This window comes from Gavialis gangeticus, unplaced genomic scaffold (assembly GCF_001723915.1).
Source record: "Gavialis gangeticus isolate Ggan-Ray unplaced genomic scaffold, GavGan_comp1, whole genome shotgun sequence".
NCBI classification, from domain to species: Eukaryota; Metazoa; Chordata; order Crocodylia; family Gavialidae; genus Gavialis; species Gavialis gangeticus.
In genome coordinates, this window is record NW_017729024.1 from 119,712,208 (window position 1) to 119,724,562 (window position 12,355).

Sequence of the window (12,355 nt, forward strand, 5' to 3'; positions counted from 1 at the left end):
ATAAAAAGCCAAGAACCTATTTAACAGCATTCAATTTTTTCCATTGCTTCCTTTAACAACTGCACAGGAAAATATATTAACTATTTGTGACACGGCAACAGTTACTCATTATCCAGGAGTCAGGCGAACATTCCTAACTTGAGATATGGATGGATAAGGCTTTTGGTGGGGCCATCAGTATCCACTTAATTGCTTGCATGAAGCAAAGCAAAGCTATTGTTCTTGCTATTGCCTGGTACATCAACAATTCCTGTTTGTCAAGTAAAAGTGATGCTGCAGGATGAACTGGGCAATCTGTACGTAACTGGTCCTGTAGGCACCAATGCAGACTACTTGGAAAGTAGATGCAAATTATCAAACACTGTGCTGAACCAGTTCACTTATTTGACTCAAATCCAAGACAAGGTTTTCTACCCCCACCCCTCCTCCCAATTCATCATAAGGAAAACACCTTGGATTTGAGTACAGCCTGGAGCAAGTGGCTGCTATGGCTTTGGCTTCAGCTCCAGCCCTAACCCAGGGAAGACTATGTAGTGCATGTGGCCTAAGGGGAGCAGACAAAATCACTTAGCAAAGGAGCTGCTGTGGCTCCAGGGCTGGAGCTGCCACCACTGCCACCTGGCTGGGGCCAGAGCTACCATGTGCTCTGTGCTAAGGCTGACAGGGAGTCAGAGCTCCTGCTTAGGCTAAGAGGGGGTGGGTGGGGGTGTGTGTGTGTTGGGGGGAAGGGTGGTATACAGGGGTACAGGCAGTTCTCGACTAGCAATGTTTTGAGTTACATTTTGCACTTACAACATTTATAAATTGACGCCCTGTTTCAACTTTGCCATCAAATCAAGTGTTGTAACGTCTAAACTGACACCACGCCACACCAGCGAATAAATTCGCTGCAATGCCCAACTACCTGGAGAACATCTGTCTAAGCTTCCTTGGACACTAAGAAAGCAGACAAGACTCCAGAAAAACCTGCAGCCAAGACTCCTGAGAAGACTCCAACCAAGAGCCCTTCAAAAAGTCCAGCAAAGTCACCTCAAAGAAGTCCTTCCAATGTGATTGCTGTTTACAATATAAATACACTAATGTAGCTATATTACTCATCTATAATTGACTGAGTACAAAATTCTGGGTTATTTTTGGTGAACCAATCCCTCGTTTATAACATTGTTCCTATAGGAAAATCAGTTCCGAGTTACAACATTTCAAATTAAGATGTGGTTTTCAGGAACCAATTGTGTCATAAGTCTGAGGACTGCCTGGTTATGTGGCTAGGAAGTAATTGGTGGGGAGAAGCAGCCCGTCTGTTGCGTCTCCTGTGCACTGCTTTACCCGCTGCTTGTTCCCTGCCACTGCTTTTCCTGCCCCAGCAGTTTGGGGAGGGGGGTAGAAATGCATGGTGGGAAATGGATTTAAGGTGCCCCTCCCAGTATTTAGATTCTATACATGGACAATTATAATAATTTCTTTTCCACATATAGAATCTAATGATTCGGGCACCATTTCAAATTTAAAGTCATCCTGGGTTCACAGGTAAAGATGCTAAATTTAGAACAGTTGTGGTTACAAACCATGTGAGGGGATGTACATTTTTAAGCCATTTCTGTGCAAAGTGAAAGTTTAGTGGAAGCACTACCAGAGCTTCAGCATTACTGCTGTCACCCCTCTCCTGCCACAACATTTCCAAGCCACAGGCAACTGCATGAGCCAGATGTCATGGCTCTGAGGCAGGGGTTGGCAACTCCTGGCACGCATGCCAAGCACGGCATGTGAGGCCATTTTGCTCAGCACGCCACAGCCAGTCCCGGCTCTGGGTAGCTGCTGCTAATGACAGGGCCTGGGCTGCTCTGAGCAGGGCTTGCAGCGTCTCAGTTGCCTGCTGGAAGCAGCAGCCCAGGATCCACTGCTGGCAGCAGCTACCCAGAGCTGGGGCAGGCTGCAAACAGCTGTGCCGGGCTCCGGAGCCCCAGCATCAGCTCTGTACCAGCGTGTGCAGGCGCGTCTCGGAGTGGACAGTGGGGGAGGGGCCTGAGGCAGCGCAACCTCAGTCTCTCCCCCGCTCCCAGCACAGAGCTGGTGACTGGGCTCTGGAGCTTGGCGTAGCTGTTTGTAGCCAGCCCAGGCGCTGGGCAGCTGCAGCAAGCAGGGTGCAAACAGCTGCGCTGGGCTCTACAGCTCCGGCATCAGCTCCATGCTGGTGGCAACTACGCGTGTACCTTGGGGCAGACAGCAGGGCAGCACAGCCCAGTCCAAAGTGCACCGAAGAGGGGGAGAGACCAGGGCTGCACTGCCTCAGGCCCCTCCCCCACTGCCGGCTCTGAGGTGCACCTGCATGTGCTGGTACAGAGCTGATACTGGGGCTCTGGAGCCTGGCACAGCTGTTTGCAGCCAACCCCAGCTTTGGGTAGCTGCTGCCAGCCGGGAGCCCAGGCTGCTTCCCAGCAGGCAGCTGGGACACTGCAAGCCCTGCTCAGAGCAAGGGGCTTTGGGTAGGGGACAAGGGGCAGCAGGGCATCTTGCCACGTACCCCCTGCCCTCATTTTATTTTTCTGGCATGCCAGCACTCCGGCATCTTCTAAGGTAGGCACTGTGGTGTTTTTCGGCACTCCAGCCAAAAAATGTTGCCTACCCCTGCTCTGAGGGCTGGAGGTTGGGCACTGCTGTTCTGCGCAAAGGTAGAACTGTTGCTTTGCATGGCTGAATTAGTTTTCAGAGGATTTCACAATTCCTTACCACTGCATTGCTTAAACTTCACCATGTTCTTATCAAGTAGAAGTACTGGCTGGGTAATCTGTTTTAAACTTGAATAGACTGAAGCAGAAAGGGGTAAAGAGACCCAGCAAATTCATGGCTGAAGAGAACAGTCCACTGTCACATACAGTGGTACCAATATTTTGATCTAGCCATTAAAAGCTGAAAGTACCACAAGGACAGGATTCTCGCCATTGTTGGGGAGGATGTGACAGAGAAATGAAAAACCACATGGAAGACTTCAGAAGGCACTGCAGACAGAAGCCCCCCACTGAGGGGAGAGGAGAGTCATGACATGAGACCCAAACCACCAGAACAAATGAGAAGACAATCCCCAATTCTCTTCAATACCTTTCAAACACTTTATTAATGTTTCCTTTAAATAGAAAATAAAAGGTTTCTTGAGGTCTATGTACAGGTACTTGCTTAGAAAACTTTTACTGAAAAAAAACTTGGGCACTTGAAAAGTGACAAATATCCTAAAAACAGTTTCCTTATAACAGTATAGTAAAAATTGGAATAGGCAATTACAGCACAGACTGGTTGGTTGGTTGAGGGTGGGGAACATGACAGGCTGTCTACACAAGTCAATGAAAAAGTGGTTGGTTCTTGGCCAGTGGTGTGGGCACACATGCATGCGTACACACACAATAAAAACAAATTAAGAGCACTACTTGGCAGTATTTGTTCAGCAGGAATTGAAGACAATGAAATGGACTGAGAACTGAAAATGGCTACTCCATTCTCATTTTGCAAGCTATGCAAGTACCGAAAGGAAACTGAACTTAAGCCAAATGTGGATATTGATATCTTCAGGTTTAGTTGCCAGTGTTAACCCATGTAGGTAAGGAAAGGCATTCTAACAGCTGTATGAATTTTACCTTCATTAGCCTTTAACACACTTTAAGTTAGTCCTTCTCCATGAGGATCCTGAACCATAGAACAGCTATGATGCAGATATCAGAAAGGAAAATGTCACATTCATTCTCAGATGCTGTTTTCCAAGGGCAGAGAGGCCAGAAAAGAATGAAATACCACCTACCTTTATTTAACAAAGGCGAGAGGAATGCCTCCTGCATGTGAGGTCCATGGGACGAAGCTGTGTCCATCTCTCTCTGGGATAAGCTGATCGTGCCGAGCCAGCTGTGACTTCGTGGTGCACTTGGAACCCCAGTATCCATTTCCATGTTTAAAAAGCTGTCTGCTGACTGGGACTTCAGCAGCTGCTCTCCAACAGCTAGAAATAAGAAGAACGTTCAGGTAGCCTCAAGAAAAAAAATCACCTAGTGTTCCAAAGCTATTTCAGAAAGGTCTCCAGGAGCCAAAACAACTCATAACTTTACATTTTAATGATCAAGTTTCTGTCAAATGACAATAGCAAGACAATGGCCAGGTTGGGGTTGTTATAAAACCTTCCACGACCCTCACTGTATTTACACACTTAGCATAGAATAACCCATCAGGTAATAAACCGCTACCAGAACTCAGCTAAACAAATTAGACCTAGGTCCATTTAGGAATCTCATACAGTAACATGCCAATGAATGGAACAGCACCACTGTAATAAATGGTTATGAATTACAGCAAATTCCCACAATTTCTACCAACCTCATCACCACACTTTTCACAATTACCATGCATTTCACAATTAGCAAGATGCACCTTTAAACATAATAGCTGGCCAAGTCTATGATAAACTACATAAATGCACTGATTTTAGTTATTTGCTGTGGCTTATAACAAAAAGTTGAACTAATTCTTTGTACCAACTGATTTACTGCACCTGGAAGTGTAAACAGAAACTAGAGCATAATTGGATTACTATGAAGACTTAAGAGCTATGTTTAACAGTAGCCCTTCTTAAACAAACCCCTTCTATTCTGTTTCAGCCTGTTCCTTGCTCAGCTGAATCAAGGCAGGACTGACAGGTAAAGGCGACACGTACGGGGGCCACAGGGGTGCATGTGCATGCCCCGTCGGGGTGTCCATCACTCCCTGTTTAGCCAGTGGGCAGGGGGGTGGGCCGGTGCCTCCCTGCGACCGCCGGCCGAGAAGCAGGGCCGCCAGCAAAAGTGGCCACAGGACTTCCGGAAGCGGCGTGGCCACTTTTACAGCAAGTGAGATTGCGGGGGGGGGGAAATCTCACTCGATCTGCCCACCCCCTTCCCTCCCCACAGACTTACCTGCTGGGCAGGGAGAGGGGAGTGGTAGTGCACAGTAGATTTTGGGTTGCTTTTAAATACCAGAGGTGATCTCCTACTTAAAAACGTTGGAGACCACTGGTCTAAGTTAACTTGAATGGTACAGCACCTGTCTTGTACTTTCCATTCTTGAAGGGTGAATTAATGGATGAAGCTGGGATGACAGGGAATGGCCAGAGGAAATCCTTGTGGAGCTTCTTCAAAGCAATCACAAAGTCCTCCACACGCGCAGCTCTGGTTCGCTCCTTACACAGCCAGCCAATAAGCTCAAAGCCCAGCTGTGCAGCAAAGCAGCCTAGGTCTTTAAGCCTTATTTCCTCCAGCAGGCGCCGAGCATGTCGCCAAAGCATCATATCAATGTACATGTTCTCAGCGCAGTCACTGTCCTTACTCCACCTGCCAAACACACACAAAGAAGATGACATCCAGTTTGTAGTCTAGTCTTGTTACCACTCTATTACATTAACCTTCACCCAGAGATAGGCTCGGGTTTGTAGGGGGGCTTTCAGGAAAGCTAAGGCAGACACGGAACTAGGAGTTGCATCAAGGGTCAAGGACAACAAAAAGTCCTTTTTTAAATACATAGGGAATATGAAGAAAGCACCGGGTAACGTGGGGCCCCTGCGGAATACGCTTGGCAATCTGGTGGTTGCACCAAGGGAAAAGGCAGACCTTTTTAACAATTTCTTTGCCTCCATTTTTTTGTGCAGGGACCAGGACTCCCCCACTGAGATTCAGGACAGACTTAGGAAAGACTCCGCAAGGCCTAGGGTCAGGGAGGACCAAGTTAGGGAACTTCTGGAGGGGCTGGACTTGTTCAAATCAGCAGGTCCAGATGCTCTCTGCCCCACGGTTCTGACAGAGTTGGCAGGGGTTATCGAGGGGCCCCTGGCACAGCTTTACAAGCACTCGCAGTGCTCTCGCCAGGTGTCAGATGACTGGAAGAAGGCCAACGTGGTCCCCACTTTCAAAAGAGGGAGGACCTGGGCAACTAAAGGCCCATTAGTCTTACTTCGATCCTGGTGAAGCTCTTTGAGAAGATTATCCAGGAGCCCATCTGGGAAGGACCAGCAGGGGGGACAGTGCTCCAGGGCAACTAGCATGGGTTCATTAGGGGCAGGTCCTGTCAGACCAACCCAACTGCCTTCTACGATCAGGTCACAAAATCATTGGATGCAGGTGTCGCGGTCGATGTAGTCTTTCTGGACTTTAGGAAGGCCTTTGACACTGTCTCCCACCCTATTCTCATTAAAAAACTAGGCAACTGTGGCATTGATGCCTACACAGTAAGATGGGTCACAAACTGGCTGAGGGGCCAAACCCAGAGTGGTGGTGGACAGGTCATATTCGACCTGGAGGGATGTGGGCAGTGGGGTCCCCCAGGGCTCAGTCCTTGGGCCTGCACTGTTCATTCTCTTTATTAGTGACTTGGACAGGGCGGTGAAAAGCACCCTGTTCAAATTCGCTGACTACACCAAGATTTGGGGTGAGGTGGGCATGCTAGAAAGGAGGGACAGGATACAGCCGGACCTGGACAGGTTACAGGGGTGGGCGAATGAGAATAGGATGGGATTCCATACTGACAAGTGCAGGTTGCTGCACTTGGGCGGTAAGAACCAGCAGCATACCTATAGGTTGGGGAACTCCCTTCTCAAAAGCACAGTAGTAGAAAGGGATCTTGGGAGTCATTCTCGATTCCAAAATGAACATGGGCAGCCAATCTGGGGACACAGTCAGTAAGGCCAACCACACCGTGTCATGCATCCACAGATGCATTACGAGTAGGTCCAAGGAGGTGATCCTCCCCCTCTATGCAACACTGGTCAGGCCACAGTTGGAGTACTGTGTCCAGTTCTGGGCGCTGCACTTTAGGAGAGATGTGGACAACATGGAGAGGATCCAGAGGAGGGCCACTCGCATAATCCAGGGACAGCAGGGCAGACCGTAGCAGAAGAGGCTATGGGACCTTAACCCATTCAGCCCTTACAAGAAAAGGCTGAGAGGGGACCTGATAGCTGTCTATAAACTTACCAGGGGGGACCAGCAGGGAATGGGCGAGACCCTGTTCACCTGAGCACCTCCCGGAGTAACAAGGAATAATGGCCATAAGTTGTTTGAGAGTAGGTTCAGGCTGGACATTATTTCAGTCAGGGCTGCTAGGATCTGGAACCAACTTCCAAGGGAAGTGGTGTTGGCTCCTACCTTGGGGATCTTTAAGAGGAGGCTTGACAGTTACCTAGCTGGGGTCATATGAGTCCAGTATTCTCTCCTGCCCAGGGCAGGGGGTCGGACTTGTAGAACTACTTAGGTCCCTTCCAACCCTACATCTATGAATCAGTTCAGGGTAACCTGACAAATAAGTAAAGGCCACATGGCTCACTGATAAGAGCCAACTCTACAGTACCGTGTTGCCCATTGGCTGCCCATGTTCACTTTTCTCTAGTGGTCTTCGCTGCTATGTACAACAAAGAAAATGCTGTAAACACACATGGATGGGTAGCATCAGCTGCAGGGGCTGAAAGCTTCATGAGAGCTAGTCCTCAGAAGAAGTAAGGAGAAGGAGCAGCTCTTTACAGATTTGCCTATCAGAGTTCAGATACAAGTACTGGAGAACAGTGATGTTTCAGGCATAGGGACTCCAGCTACAGTCTGAGAAGGGTTTGGTGTACTGCTGACATAATTAGGAACAGGAAACAGTATAAAGTGGGATGTGTAGAGCCATGACTTAGACACTGCCAGAGACAGAGCCTATTAGAACCATGTTGTCATTCACTAGAGGCCTTTATGCTGGGATTACTTTGTGAGAAGTATTCAGGGCAAAATGACAGATCTTGGCTGCTCTCAAACACCACATTCATTGTCTACTTTAACCAGCATCAGTGACTCAATATCAGGGAAATTTGTCTCTGATACGGATCCCTCTCTAAATGACACTGTGCCTGATTTTCCTGGGCCAGAATGTAAAAGTCTCACGCAATATAATGTCACAGTGCTGTGGTACCAGGCATTTTATTCATTTTATTTTATTTAACTAGCCTTCAGGGGCAATATACATATGAAAATCATGCTGTCCCTGCATTTCTTCTACTAAAGTAGACTGAACTTGTCAAAGTTACTTTTCAAGGTTGGCATCTACTGTCTAGCCCTTAAAGTCTGTCCCAGAAGAGGTTCAACCAGTTTTAAGAATAACTTTGCTTTTAACCCCATCTCCGTATACTACAAAATCTGGGAGACTTCCCAAAATGATCAGTTCGTCCATATAAAATTAAAAGTACCTATACATGTCCAACAAGTAATTTCTTCCTTTCTATTTAACTGCTGCTCCAAGAAAAATGATGGCAGGAAGGTGTGTTATAAATGAAATTCAAAAACCACCTTTGGTAAAGAACTGGGATGTGGTTTCAGGCATACTTTATGCCCTATGGAAAACAATACCTGAGAGGCCTGCAATTAGAGCTTATGGCCCCTAACAGTGATATCTTGATGGAGACATGGAACAAACCACATGTGGTAAAGACATAAAAGGTGAACCTATGAGGTCTAATAGAAGTAAATTTAGAGACCCATGTACAGCTTTCCTTTAGTAGAGGAAAAGCCTTTTAGAGCAATGGTTTTCAAACTATGTTCTGAGGAAACAAAAAAGACAATCCCTGTAAGCAATGTTTCTTGATGTGGATACTAGATTATGAAACTGTACTGCCTCCTGAGATAGTGGGGAAGATTTTGGCCCTCTGTGTCAAACTCACCCAGCCCCGTGGGCCAGATGAGTAGTGAGGAGCCAGGTCATCCGGTCAGCAGGGCTGGAAGTCTGGTGGCGAGGCAAGGAACAGCATTAATTGCCACAGCCTCCAGAACCGTGGCAACTGCCACTCCTCCCACCAACAAACTTCCAGCCCATGGGCAGCCCCCAAGGCTCACTGACATAGCTCTGTGCTGTGGATGTCTTAACTTGGCAGCAAGACAAGTAGCAGCAGTGTCAGGGGGAAGCATCTTGGATGCCCTTAGTTTACATATAACAGGGCAGTTGCTTTGTCTGTCAGCACTGACTACAGATCTCTTCCAGAAATATTTGGCAAGTTCTGACTAGCTCAAATGCACAATGCATACCTGAAAACCGTCCTTGGGTCCTGTATTTATATGGGCTTCCCAGCTCAAGACAGATGGAAGAGGGGAATCCCCTTTGCCGGATCCACATTTTGGCGAGTACGGAACCATTGCTGGCATGACATACCAACACTTCCCAGCAGTCTCTGCCTGGCTGACATTGACTGCATCCAGCTATGCAACTAGCTCCAGTGAAGTCTTGTAATTTTGACTCAGCCTGTCATCAGGCTCAGAAGTTTTACAGTTTTGAGGTAGGACTGGAAGAGCTCAAAGCTGAAACACCGTCTAAAACCTTTCTGTAAGACATACTGGTCACAGCAAAAGCAAATGGAGGAAAAATGTATCCCTCAGCATGAGATAATATGATCTATGATAATCAGGTATGCAAGTGCCACATAAGAACCTCCAGAAATCTGAAATCTCAGAATGTTCAAGGTCTCTCAACCACTGGTGCCGGGGCTAATTCAGACAATCCAGGTTTCTATACACCTACTATAAGGACTGGCTGAGGTCACCTTTGACCGAAGCAACAGGTTTCACAGTTAAAATGAACATGTCATTTTGTGCATGCTTGGGCTACCACTATGCCTGGACTCGAAAGTGATATTTTGTTCACACTTTCTAATGTGTTGTACCACTCATAAGTGCTAGAAATAGGTCTCTTTAAATGGATGATGATTTTGCAGTTTCAGTGCCTGGGACTTAATTGGGAGCCTTATAATGCTTAAGCTTCATTCAACCCATTATTAGCGTATTTAAGTCAATTTAAATGTTGCCCAACCTAACAAAGGCTCAGGGCAGCTTAAAATGAAAGAACAGAATAACCTAAAATGCAGGAGAACAAACAAGAGAACAAACCCTTTGTCTTAAAACTATAAGCTTTGGTACAGTGTAAACAGTGTGCATAGAGGACAGGGACTACATACAGTAGCCAAGACTGCAGGCAGACCATTCTAATCGTACTGCAACATAAACATTACCTTTTTCCAGATGGGCCAGAGGGCATGCTTAGTGTTTTTTGTAGGTTAAATTTGCTAGATGGAAGATTTTCTCCTGATTGGGATAAACTAATGCTACGATGTCTGAAAAACTCAAAGCCACCACTTGGGCTGGGTTCCTACAATAAAAACAGCAAAAATAAAGCATGACCAAATGAAGTAAACATGCTTAGGTATAATGGTTGTAGGTGAGGATCATAACATTTAGTGGCTGACATGCAATATTGATGATCTGCCTAGCAAACCTGAGGTGTAGGTGTTGCTGGGGGTGTCTCTGATTCTCCAGAGCCAATGGCTTTAAGAAATCTGATCATGTGACGACAAAGGTCCCACTTCCCTTGCTCCAGAGCAGTGTTAAACAGAAGAGTGGCATGCTGTCTGCTAACTGCTGGAACTTCCATGTTCTACAACACAAAGCACATAAAGTCATCTACTTTGCAAATCACTTTTGGAGTCCAGCTCCACACACAGAAGTAGGCTCAAGAATGTCAGATACGGCTATACCATGTTTTGTACTGTGGTTTTTCATTTTTCTGTGACATACCAAATCAAAGGTGGTTTTCTTTCAACCACCCCCAAAACAGAACAGATACAGCTAAGGGTATTTCCCCAGCCAAAGAAGTTTGTTACATAAGTTAGTTAAATAACTTATGCCAAACCCATTTTTGTTGGGCAATGATTGTTTTTAAACAAAAGCAAGATGCATGCTAGATGGTAAAATGCCACTTTTCTTTTGTAATGAGAGACAGGATACTATTACCTGTAGAATAATAAGGTAGGAGGCAGCTGTGTCCAAGTCTTGGGCCATTAGGCACTCCTCAAATAAGTCCTTCGGGTTTCCAACAGCAGCAAAAAGGTAATTCCACAGAGCATATTCAGTCTTCCTAGCACAATGAACAACTGTCTGCAGGAAGAGGGGGAACTCTGTAATGAACTTAGCCACAGTGGGAAGGAGAGGGTCGGGAATGGGCTCCCGCGAGGTAGCTTCTTCTTCCAGCACTTCATGAAGCATCAGTTCTAGCACATGAGGAAAGTAAGGTAACGTGGCACAGGAGTGGGCCAAAAGCAAGGCTTGTTCACCTAGGTTCCTAACCAAAAGCTGGCGTAAGATGTGATGGAGGTAGATCTGAGAGGTTCTCTCAACAATGCAGAAAGGAAAGAGGACCTCCAAATGTTCTTGTGCACTGCTTTGATTGTATAAACAGTCATAGAGCACAGTGTCATTAACAGCACCAAGAACCAAGGCATCTTCAAACAGAACAGCCAAAGGGTATATATTGATGTGGAAGGGCAGCATGATCCGTCTTGATAGAAAGGAATGTGGTTTTCGGTGATCTCTGGGAAACAAAGGAAGCCAGACTTTCATACCTGATCCACCACAGCTGAGCCACAGTGCCTCCAGTAAATGGCGCTTCTGTTTGTTGACCCTGCAAGTAGTCCAGACATTTTCAACAGACTGGGCCAGTACAACTGGAGCACAAAAAGGCAGCTGGGAGGGAAAAAAAAAAGGATCATTTTATAAAAATGCAAGTATTTCTCATTTTGTGGCCAACTTGCACTATCATTCTTTCCTCAAGACAGGAATGACACAATCTTCTGGAGAACACACTCACATCAATCACTGAGTTGCTTTTTTGTTTTTTAGAAGCAAGACTGGTCATTCCTATGCTGCATTTTGAACAGTAAGGGAAAAGTCCAGTAATTAATATAAACCCATCAAAAGGGATGTTCTTCATTTCTCACCTAGGAGCTATGGCCAATAACAGTCAGAAAGCTGGATAAATTGCTTTCTTTCCCCTTTAGCCTAAAGCTAATGGTATACCACAAAAATGGCAAATATTTGCTTCAATTCCTGGCAGCTCTTCAGTCCAACTATGACCACGCCTCTATTATTACCAGGGACCTGGATTTTCTGTTTGGCACAGAAAGATGCAGTAAAACCCAGGTTCTCTCCTTTAAAGGAGAAAAAAACCCACAGGAAATTTTCCCCTTGCAGGCTGGCAGACTTCCAGCCTGCAAGCGGCTGGTGGAACAGAAGGGCAACCTGCAGAGGGTGCCATGTGCATGCACGCACATAGACATGCATATGGATACGAGGCAGCTCCCCACAGATAAATCTGGTGGCGGAGGGGGTGGGAATTGAGGCCCGTATAGTGAGGGAGGAAGTTGGGAAGGGCTGGGGCTGGAGCTGTTGCCCAGTAGAGGTGATGCGTGGGGCTTGGGACCCCAGGGCTGGAACATGCAGCTGCAGGGCCCAGACAGGGAGTAGGACAGGGCCACAGGAGGCATGGGGGGGGGGGGGGGGGG

The 12,355-nt window shown here is 46.7% G+C and overlaps 1 protein-coding gene across 1 annotated transcript in view; it reads right to left on the bottom strand.

Moving 5' to 3' along the window:
- RIC1 (RIC1 homolog, RAB6A GEF complex partner 1) overlaps positions 1 to 12,355 on the bottom strand; it is a gene marked incomplete at its 5' end in the record, with an annotated part of 138,394 nt that overhangs the window by 8,732 nt on the left and 117,307 nt on the right. Inside the window, 5 exons of the mRNA XM_019518235.1 lie at positions 3,788 to 3,982; positions 5,056 to 5,342; positions 10,031 to 10,167; positions 10,294 to 10,452; positions 10,809 to 11,537. Coding sequence (XP_019373780.1) covers positions 3,788 to 3,982; positions 5,056 to 5,342; positions 10,031 to 10,167; positions 10,294 to 10,452; positions 10,809 to 11,537 — 1,507 coding nt within the window. The remainder of the gene's footprint in view (positions 1 to 3,787; positions 3,983 to 5,055; positions 5,343 to 10,030; positions 10,168 to 10,293; positions 10,453 to 10,808; positions 11,538 to 12,355) is intronic.